At 39.5% G+C, this 11,436-nt stretch overlaps 1 protein-coding gene across 1 annotated transcript; it reads right to left on the reverse strand.

The window, feature by feature from the left end:
• Positions 1 to 683: 683 nt before the first annotated feature.
• On the reverse strand, positions 684 to 10,282 carry LOC134465869 (complement C1q tumor necrosis factor-related protein 6-like). The gene is made up of 5 exons (XM_063219768.1): positions 10,202 to 10,282; positions 5,178 to 5,264; positions 4,478 to 4,625; positions 3,783 to 3,905; positions 684 to 1,862 (listed from the first exon to the last, which is right to left on the reverse strand). Exons 2-5 carry the CDS (start codon positions 5,244 to 5,246, stop codon positions 1,579 to 1,581), a joined length of 624 nt encoding a protein of 207 aa, XP_063075838.1. The 5' UTR covers positions 5,247 to 5,264; positions 10,202 to 10,282; the 3' UTR covers positions 684 to 1,578.
• Positions 10,283 to 11,436: the final 1,154 nt, after the last annotated feature.

An 11,436-nucleotide genomic window follows, 5' to 3' on the forward strand; every position in this document is an offset into this window, starting at 1 on the left:
TCCACTTCAGAAAGACTAGGCCAGGGATGACTGGAGCACTCAGACACTTTTTAGTATTTTATTGTGACGCAAACATAATGACTGACGTTTCGACGCGCGTCTTCTTCAGAGTGGCCTAGTCTTTCCGAAGTGGACCAGTCAAAAACCATGTATTTATATACAATATTATTGGAAGGTGAAAATAGTGGATCGCACTCTGGGTTCTTCTTTTTTTTCTTTTTTATTTTGTATTTACATAGCAGCAGAAGTGTAGACAAACGTTTCGGCTGTTGCCTTCGTCAGTGTCTCCTGACGAAGGCAACAGCCGAAACGTTTGTCCACACTTCTGCTGCTATGTAAATACAAAATAAAAAAGAAGAAAGAAGAGCCAGAGTGCGATCCACTTTTTCACCTTCCAAGTTATTCAACTGGAGACGCACCACACGGAAGAGCGCGATGTATGAACTACTACTTATACAATATTATTGAAAAAATGTGCAAAATTAGATATACTTGGTCGTTTATATCTAATCCCCACAAAAGTGGGCAAACCCAAAGTGGTTTGTTGTGCCTGTCACCTCTTGTTCATAATTTTTAAAACCTTCCACCGTTCTATCTATGTAATATCCAAGAAATAAAGAAAAAACACTATTATTCCATAAACCTCTTAAAACGTGGGGAGGGCAGTCATAACACCCAAGCCATTGTTTATTATAGGATTTATTCAGATGATAGGCATACATCAATCATTACACAGACAGAAAGCACAGTTCATAAGTGTTGGTCAGAATGAGAAATGAAAAGAAAACATATACTGAGCACATTCAAACCAAACAAAACAAAAAAAAAACCCAAACAAATGATCATTCAGTGCCATGTGGAGTGGTGTTGTACTTTTGTTGAGTCTTTGTATGTCTAACTGTCTTTATATGTTTTTGTTTTTATGATATATGGACTATGAAGCATCTCTGAGTGTCTGTCTCTGAGCACTATACAAAACTATTATTATTTATTAAAAGGTGCTTCTTATCAATTAATCTTAAATCAATCTATAAGGTCAATCAACTAACAATTAATGAATGAATCGATATTTTGCATCCCTACTCTACACATGCAGTACATCTGGGAAGGAAACGCTGGAGACGTATTTCTAAAGACAAATCCTTATACGGTCGGGAGTAGATAGAAAATAAACCTGCACCAATAAATGCCTTCAAACCCACTCTTAAGTTTTCTCCAAGGGTTAATAAGGAATATTTAGTAGACACGAAAACATCAAAGTGTTAATTGATGCTAGCCGCTGTCCTGTCCAATTACGGCCATAACGGGAAATGTAATAAAGTAATAAATTGCTTTAATTCTGTACCACTGCTGATACAGGCTGCCAACAGTCTATTAAATTACTAACCTTTGAGAAAATAACAAGTGAGTAAGTGTGTTATCCAGGCCAGTGAGTAAGCGTGTTATCCTGGCCAGATAGTACATGTAGTTTGACTTGCTCCACAACGCTTCCTCCTCAGATGTGCCGTGTGTGTGGAGCAAGGCAAACTACATTTGTCTGGATACATAGCACAAAAAGAAGAAGACAAAAACAAAAAATCACATTGGAACGACTAAATGCCCAGTGAAAATGTTCACATTGAAATCTGTGTTGTCATGAACCCAGGTGTTTTCCCAAAGCTTTATGTACACCTGGTCTCCTTTCTCCAGCAGCAGGTCAACTCCTTGTGAAGTGGACTCAAAGCGATTACCCGCGGCATGGTTATACAGGGTCACCATCCTCTCTTCATTCTTGTACAGGCTGAGACCCATGGACTTGGTGGAGTGATTGTGACCAAAGAAGCTGAAATAATACAGCCCTCTCACTGGAGCAGTGAAGGTGCCTGGAGCAGGAGTACATGTTTATACTATAAGTGTATTCATTTTAAAAAGGAAAAATGTACCAGAAGTACAGTTGTCACAGACTGGATTTACCATGAAAGAATAAAAATGATTGAAACACTTGATGATTTCTTTCTTATTTTTAAATCATTACATTAATTCCATCACATCTGTGAAACACAACATTCTACATCAGTATCAAGTTGTGTGATGAGTCAAAACAAGATAATTAGGAATGTATACAGTTGAGGACGATATTATTAGCCCCCCTCCTGAAATTAGACATTTCTCTTGATTTCTCAGTAAGAATTACCATTATTAACCGTTTCTGTTATTCTGGCAACAAATACACTGATGGAGATAATGTTCAATGACTTGAATTTGGATTTTTTTATTGTTATGATGAGTTTAAACAAAAATAGGCAAAAATGACAAGGACAAAATGATTAGCCCCCTGATCATTAATAGTCAATATGGTGCCATTTATGAACCAAAACTGACAACAGGCTCTGATAAGTTGCTACCTAGGTTGGCACATGCCCCACTAGGGATTTTGGCCCATTTCTTCACTGCAAAGTGTTCTAGCTGGTCCAAATCGCATGGATGCTGAGCATAGACATTAACCACAGACTCTCAGTGGGATTGAGGACTGGACTATGAGCGGGTGATTCCAATATCATGGTTTTAGTGTCCTTGAAGAACCTCTGAACTAATCTAAATGTATGCTTTGGGTTACAATGTTGTTGGAAGACCCAGAAATCCAGATTCAGACCCAGACTCCCTGTGTCTGAGGCTGAATAACAGACTAAACTTGATGCCCTTCCACTATGTGTAACTGTGGAAACTGCTTAGCCTCATTAGACCAAAGAAGCATTGGACACCTGCCTAGATGATTGTTATTGACCTGGCCTCACCTGGAGGTCCCCCCCCCCCCAAGAAAGACAGCTGTTAGGGCTTGTCATCATATTGGGCTTTGGGGCCATCATCACAGAAGAACCCCTTTACTAAAGGCAGTTCATATCAGAGTGTTATTGAGCTTTGCCTTTGAACATTTGAAAGTCAAAAATGAGTTTTGAACGTCTCTGCTTTCATCTGATGATATTCAATTGCACCTGCTTTGATGCATGAATTCTGCTTCTGTCAGGTGAAGAAAGGGATAGACCTTGAATCGTTATAAGATGGTTTCCACAATTAAACATGGCGGTGGATGCATCATTCTGTGGCAGCCTCAGCCACAGGAAACCTTGTTTGGGTGTACGGCACCATTAACACTGAAAATTATGATAGAATGTGGAAAGTGACCTTGCAAAAATATGCTCATAGAGGGAGCTAAGATCTTCACTGGATCTTTCAATAAGATAATAACCCAAAACTTGCATCCAAAATAGTTCAAATGTTCTTCAAGGATACTAAAACCATGGTCATGGAGTGGTTCAGACCTCAATCCTTCAGATACTATTGGAAGAGTGCTGAAAATGAATGTCCATCCTCAACATCCATGCAATTAGGACCAGCTTAACTATTTGTAATGAAAAAATGGGCCAAAATCCCTGGTAGGACATGTGCCAACGTAGTTAACAACTAATCAGTAATATAATAAGTGCCTGGTGTCAATTTTTGTTCATAAATGGCACTGTATTGACTATTAATGATAAGGGGGCTAATAATTTTGTCCTTGCCATTTTTACACTTTTTTGTTAAAACTCATTGTGAAAATGGAAAAGTCCAAATTTAACTTATTGGATACTATCTCCATGGTGTATTTGTTTCCAGAATAACAGGAACGGTTAATAATGGTCATTCTTACAGAGAAATCAAGAGATATGTCTAATTTCAGGAGGGGGGCTAATAATATCGTCCTCAACTGTATATTGCAGTATTATTTAAGTAGTAACAGCAGTAGTCAAGTAAATGTAACATACCTGTGCTTGGATTGTAGGCATCCCCAGTGTTGGTAAGAACTCTCTTGTAAGCCAGAATAGTGTCAGTGCTAAATGGGCCCAGATTGCCATGGATACCCAGGGAGGCACTGAACCCCACCGCCGCTAAAGCAGACAAGAGAATTATATCGATGAGTACTGAGGTGTGTCATGCGCTAAAGCAGAAATGACAATACCAAAAATACTGGATTAGAGCAAGATAACGCAAAACATGCCCACTCAATGCAAAAGCGTGTGCTCAAGTTGGGTCTCCTAAGGGGGCGTTGTCCCCTCCTTCTTCTTCTCTTTTTGAGGTGTTTGCACAAGACGTGCGCTACCGCCATCTACAGCGCTAAGGGGACTTCATTCATTCTCAATCTCAGGACTCCGAAGGTCTCCTAACCGAAGGTCTCCTAAAGGGGAGTTCACCCGACATAAAGTGGATAACGGAAAAGAAACAAAATGATGCTTCTTGTTAGATCCACCTTCTTTGACAATACTGTAACAGTGAAACATTTATGAGTGTGAATGCGTGTCCACTGACCTATAACCACTGCTGTCCTATGCTAAAAAACCCTCTACATGGCCAGTGGCCCTTATCTGTTGCGCTTTCACCTAAGACTTACGTTTTTTCCAAGAAGTTCAGCGCGTCCTTTGCCAAAACTAATAATTAATTGCAGTTCTGTATTGTGGTTTACCTCTCTGCCTCTCCACCTCCAGCTGTTCCTTCAGTGCAGACACAGTTCCCTCCAGCGCATGCATCCTGTCCAGCAGGCTCACCACCAGGCAGCTGTTGCCAACAAGTCCCCCGCCTTCACCACCCGTCCCCTGCCCAGACGCATGGGTCTACATTTAGACACACACACACACACACACATACAGTACATACAGTACACTCATCAGATACTGTTGGGACAGTTCTAATTTGAAAATAATGATGACTAAATGCCATTACAGTAACACACACACACTAAAAAACATATGCACCAAAACACACATGCACGTGGGTCAAAGACGTCATTGTCATTCAGTGTTACGGACACCTTCCGCCGACTGTAACTGCAAAAAAACATGATTTTTAAATTGTTTCAAGTGAATGGATGACAGCCGAGGCTTTCATGAATTCCCTGTAACAATAAATAAATAAAAAGAGTCATGTTTTTTACAGTTACAGTCAGCAGAAGGCATCTGTTACACTGAATGACAATGCCATTTTGCACGTCTTTGACCCACACACACCCATGCAAAAACCCACATGCAAACAAATATGTAGACACTAATAATCACACTCACCCTTGCCTGGACTCAGTGTGTGTGTGTGTGTGTGTGTGTGTGTGTGTGTGTGTGTGTGTGTGTGTGTGTGTGTGTGTGTGTGTGTGTGTGTGTGTGTATACTCACCCCTTCACTCTCCCCACGGCACTGTGAGCAGAGCAGCAGCACCAGCAGCACAGCACTCATCCTCATCATCTTGCACTCCTGAGATCGCTTTGAGTAGCAGAGTAGACATTACAGTTATTCTCGATTGGTTTGACTCATTTCTCAAAACTGAGATGACATTCTCAGAATAACACGGACAAATTTCCAAACCAACTTAGAATTTCCCACAACAGAATTGCTTTCATCAAATTTCAAATGCTTTGTACACGTCTCAAATGTTTAGTACATCTCGGCAGATGGCTATATACAAGTACCCTACAGTTGACACATTGGGCATTTAGCACATTTTCCAAATAAATTGACCTGTCTTATCTAAACGAATTAGACAATTCTCAGTCGAATGGTTGCCCTCTCCAAAACATGTCAGTAGGACTTCATTGTGTGAGTCATCATATGCAAAGTAGTCTACACAATTGTCAAAACAGTCAAGGACATCATATTTTAAGAATTTCTTTACTGTAAACAGTAAATTCATGACAGTGTTCAACAGGCCAGATGGTATTGTAACTTTACTTGTAGAAAATAATTTTACAACCGTGTATACTACAGTTTCCTCTGTTATTTGGCTAATTTCTTGACATTTTTTCAAATGGCATTCTGTGGAAGGAATTTAGTTTCGACACAGGTAAACAGTTTTTGGAGTGATATGAGCAAGTGATGAGGATCCATGGCGTTATGCAGAACCATCCAGTTTATTTGGACAGAATGACTAAATGAATGCAAATGAGGCAAACTAATTGAGAAGGATATATGCCATTTTTATGGTACTGACTATTTATGTGGGAGAAGATTTAGTGCTGATGCAAGAATGAGCTGTTTTGGAAGGTAGGCCTATATGACATTTTGCTAGTTATCTGAACTGTTGTGCAGAAGTGTAAGAATGTTTAGCCAAATGACCCAAAATTTATAGAAATGTCATCTCGGTAGAAATTAGCCAAACCAATCGAGAAAAACTGTAAAGATGCACTGTGTAATATGTTTAGTAGTTTATTTCCAGAATACATGCTGCCCATTCACAAATATGACCTTTTCAATGAAACCTATAAATGGGTAATCCGGTGTGAAATGGGTTACGTAGTGTTAACTATTTTAACCTTTTATTGACCACTGCACTTTATGTCTGTCCTGTGGTATCTGTTGTTGCTGTCTATAGGCTATGTGCTTATGACTTGCTGCACACCTAAACCTGTAGCCTACTTTCCACCCATTTGCGGGTCTCAAAATTACTTAAATGTTCATTCCGTACAGTCGCGGGGTTATTGACAATCCAGGCACAGAGAAGTTTGATAGTGCACCATTTTTACAGGGTGTCGCAACCGCAGATATCCGACAGGCATGAAAACGGGTCAGGGGTGAAAAAGGTGAGAAAGGTGTGGCGTGGCACGGTGGCACGGAGCGGCGCGTGTGCTGCAGTGGTGCGCGCGAATGTGTGGTGTGCAGTGGCGTTTTTGGGGGATAGTGTTGTATAAGAGTCATACTAGGGAGGTCTGGGGGCATGGTCTCCCATGGGAGAAAATGTAGCTAAACAACCCCGCGACTGTACGGAATGAACATTTAAGTAATTTTGAGGCCCGCAAATGGGTGGAAAGTACAGGTTTATAAGGATGGCTAATTCCATGCCCGGATTAACCATGGCAAACCCCCCATGTTAGCATCGGCTAACTAGCGCTTGACTTCGGATTGCAGGGGACCTATGAGGGTGAGGTATGTGGCAAAAGTTATCGCTCAGCATCACTAGTTAACACTACATAACCCATTTCACACCGATTACACCTTTAAAACCACCATCAAATTCAAAGTTCCTGTATATCATGACTGTTAAAACTGCATTTTTCATACATGAAGAGGGGAATCTTCCCCATCATCTGCCATTTTTAGCAGCAAAACTTACTACATTTTGGTATTTCTAATAAATGTTAGCTTTATTATTAAGTTAATATTTCTGAAAAGATAAAATCTGGCAAAAGGCAGCACAGTTTCAATGAGCAGCATACTTGCAATACCTTATCTGTCCACCATCCTACACAGTGCACCTTTAATGTTATTAATTAGGTGTATAAATAATAGGCCTACCATTATGTGTTGTATTTACTCACTACACCACCAGAGGGAACTTCTGAAACCTGAAGTTAACCTACAGTGCCGCCAGTTAGTATTGGCACCCTTGAAGCTTAAGCACATTATGGGACATATCTCCAGACAACAAATAATAAGGTCAACCATGACTTTTCTATAGATAGCTTGTGGTTGATACTAAATGTAAAAATGCTCAACAGCAATAAATACTAAACTATGAGAGGGGAAAAATGAAGAAGGTAAAGCTCCTGGAATCACTGGTATTGGTACCCTTTACTGGATACCATTGCGGAGGCCTAATTTGACTCAAATGTGGTAGATAACAAATGGGAATTACCTTTGACAAATTGCTTTTGCCCATAGGACATGAATTAGGAAAGGATTTTTTTAGATTTGTGTTTTAAATAGCCACCCGTTACATCTTGTGCGTCTTTGACAAATGTGAAGACAGAGGGGCTGCCTGAGGACACCAGAAATACAATTATTTGCAAAAACAAGACCGCCAAATAATAATAGGTCATCTGAAAAGACCCTAGTATACCATTTCCAACACTGTGTTGGGTTATTCAGAAGTCTGCCAAACAGGGAGCTGTAAAGAACATCCTTGGATGTGGGGTTAAGGGAAGATATTATGATAGAAGTCTGTAGAAGTCGGTGCAAATAATGACAAAACACAGGGTCTAACATTTACAGACCTGAAGGTCAACTTTGAACTGTTTTGGGAAGTTTTTTTCAATAAGCATCACAAGTTAAACACTACACAAAGTATTGGTTTTTGGTTGGAGGCAAAGGCAGACCACATTGCTTCATGAAAGTCATAAAAGGGAACACCTGATGTCTGTATAAGAGAATACAGGGAAAGCACAGCCCTTTTATGAATGTTCTAAGGTCAGATGAAGCAATAGTACAGCTTTTCAGTGATGCACACAAACAGCATGTTTGCATATTCTGCAAGAAAGTCTTTAAGGAAAAGGACACCGTACCAAAAATCAAGCATGGTGTCAGATCTATAATATGATGTCCCCCCATTGATGCATTAGGTATTGGAGGCTTTGACCATATCACAGGTATCATGATAGGCATCACAGGTATCATCATTTACAGGAAAATGTGTAACCATGTGGAAGAACACTTGGTTTGAGGTGAAGATCATGTTCACTCCAAGACAAAAACCCAAAGCACACATCCAAATGCACAATTCAAAATGCCACTAGAGAAGTGCAAGAAGCTCGTAGACGAATACCAAAACCTTTGGAGGATGCTTTTGCTGTTTAATGGTGTGAGACCAGTCCGTTAAATAGGGGTGCCAATATTCATGGACATGCCCTTTTTCATGTTTTTGCTTGAAATTACAAAATGCATTTGGAAAAAATACTTTGCTATTCTAAATATCTTTGGACCTTCAATTAAAAGATCCTGTTGGTAAAAGTTTTTTATATTTCCATTTATTTCGGGATATATTGCACATTTTGTAAATAAAATTAAGGGGTGCCAATACTAACTGGAGGCGCTGTACTTTGCACACAAGTTTCTGAAGTACAACGGAGACGGGATTTGAAGTAGAAATAATTTCAATATTTTAATGAACATTGCTGTTTAAAAGTAAAAAGTTTTTAACAGGACCTAGTAACAACTGGGGCTAGACACTCGCTCGTCATTAGCCAAAATGGCCAGCTCTCAGATTCAAAAACCAAACTGAATTGTTCGATTATGTAGGTGCATAATATGGATTATATTTATGTAGGGGTGGGATTCAATAAGCTTCATCCCACTCCTTTTCAGGTAAGTTGGTTTTTAAAAATATATATATATTTGTCTTGTCTTGTTTTGTTGAGTTGTGGACTGTTTATTCCCCCTTGAAAATTCTGAAATAAATCTCATTGGCACAGTTCACTGACGTCGTAGGCCTATGCCCACCCCTGAATTAAAAAAAGAATACATAGAACAGTTAATGAAATAAACAATAGAGGTCAAAAAAAAATCTCACTTTTCACCCTTGGAACACAAATGAGCAAAAACTCGAATTCAAAGCAGCAGGGAGTATTTCTCTCACTGTGTGCATCTCATTCACCATACACTACGGAATGTCATGCGCCCATACACACATTCGCACAATTTTACAGGTACAAGTGGTAGCAGTGGTGGCAACCATTTTGTGAAAGGGACACTGTGTAAGATTTTCAGTAGTTTATTTCCACAATTCATGCCACCCATTCACTAATATCACCTTTTTGCATGAATACTTACCACCACCATCAAATTCTAAGTATTTATTATGACTGGAAAAATTGCACTTTTCATACATGAAAAGGAGGATCTTCACCATGGTCCGCCATTTTGAATTTGCAGAAATAAACCATTTTAGCTGCAAAAATGACTGCTTTGGCCATACTAGAAAATATTAGTTTATTACTTAGTAAACTTTCAAGAAAAGATACAATTTGCCAATTTGACAGCCCAGTTTCAATGAGCAACATAGTTGCAGTACCTTTTTTTACCATTTCCTGCACAGTGTACCTTTTAATATTTTAAATATGAGGAACCATTGTGAGAATAAGTTAGTTGATTCCACTGTCATAGAATTTTCTGGTTTAACTCTGAGGGACAAGTTGTCAATCCATTCCAATTGTCACAGATCTGAAAGTTGTCCAACGAATCCTAGTTATTAAAGTTTTCATTAGCTCAAGTTGCACAAAAGGTAGTATACCAACATCTAGTAATACACCAAATGCATAAAGATCTTGATGCAAGTCCTCTGCTAACAGCCACCGTGTAAGATAAACGATTATTTAATTTGTCCTGCAGAAATGTTGTCTTGGACAGTCACAAAACTGCTGCAACATAATACATAACACAAATAAAAAAAATAAAAATAAAAAACATAACAAAGGAAAAGACACAATAAATACCCAAAATGCAGCTGAAAGTTGAAGTTCAAAGAGTTGATCAACCTGACACGTTGTTGTGAGGCGCTTCTTGTGGAGCTCCCCAAAGCAAATTCTGCCTTCTTATTCGGCTCCCTCCAACTGGCCCTTGCATCACTCAGCCAATCAGAGACCAGTGTTTATCCTGCGCCACTCCTCGTTAGACATTCTGACATTAATGTAAGGTAGTGCAGTGGTTTTCATAGTGGGGACAGGGGACCCCTGGGGTTGAGGGGGTGCTAGGGGTGCCGCAGCAGGTTGGCAGGAAAAGTATAGCAGAACAAAACAAATTTAAAAAGCAGGAAGATGGAGAGAGCAAGATTAGCGAGTACACAGTAAATTGTGTAGTGTTAAAATAACACTTAAAGAGTTAAAATTAACACTGTTCTAGTGTCTATTTGGTCCTGCTCCAGATCAGTGTTAAACACTGGTGTTAGATTTATAGTGTTAAGCTAACACTATAAAGAGTAAAGCAGTTTCGGGGAGCACCCTACTAACATTTTTTAGTTCTAAGCAGGTTCCTGGAACACAAGCCCTTGGTTCCAGTTTAGTTCTGGGTACGTCCCCAGAGAGTCATGTTTGGTTATTTTTCCGTTCTCACTTGGTTGGCAGGAAAGTTTAATTTTTGTTCCTAGAATGTTATATGTGTAGTTCCCATTCCGTTCCCTTACTGTTCTCTCACCGTCACTTTATTCCTGTCCATGTCATGTTTGTTCCCTTGCCATTCCCATATGGTTCCCTTAACCTTGTTGGTTGCATATTTGGTTCCTTAGACATGCTCCTGATGTTCCCCCAACCTTGTTTATTATTGTGAATGTGTTTTGGTCCTGCCCCACTATCTCTCACCATAGTTGAGGTACCCTGATCATGGTAATTATCCTCCACCATGACTGAAACACCCTGCGCCTGGCATCAGTTTGCCACACTGCTCTCTTAAGATAATGTTGAAAGTTGCTGAACACATGTAAAATGTCTATATTTTATATATCAGTCTATGCTGTACTGCACCTCAATGTGAGAGAAAATTCAGCTGAGCATGTATGAACACAATCTAGTGGGGATTAATACCAAATGTTTTCCTTAATGAAGTTTAAAATATAACTATACCATCTACTTCAAGTGCATAATGGAGCAAGCAATGTAACATGTGCTGTTACTGACTAGCTCACAAAGCAAGGCACAAGATGTAGCTAACAAATGCCATAAGCCAAAAGCGCCTT

Source organism: Engraulis encrasicolus, chromosome 16 (genome assembly GCF_034702125.1).
Source record: "Engraulis encrasicolus isolate BLACKSEA-1 chromosome 16, IST_EnEncr_1.0, whole genome shotgun sequence".
NCBI classification, from domain to species: domain Eukaryota; kingdom Metazoa; phylum Chordata; class Actinopteri; order Clupeiformes; family Engraulidae; genus Engraulis; species Engraulis encrasicolus.

What these genes read in the sequence shown, in the direction of transcription:
- LOC134465869 (XM_063219768.1), bottom strand. Translation starts at nt 5,246, where the DNA reads ATGATGAGGATGAGTGCTGTGCTGCTGGTGCTGCTGCTCTGCTCACAG. An exon ending in GGAGGTGGAGAGGCAGAGAG is followed by an intron (nt 3,906 to 4,477) that starts GTAAACCACAAT and finishes TGTCTGCTTTAG; the next exon opens with CGGCGGTGGGGTTCAGTGCC. An exon ending in TGCCTACAATCCAAGCACAG is followed by an intron (nt 1,863 to 3,782) that starts GTATGTTACATT and finishes CTCCTGCTCCAG; the next exon opens with GCACCTTCACTGCTCCAGTG.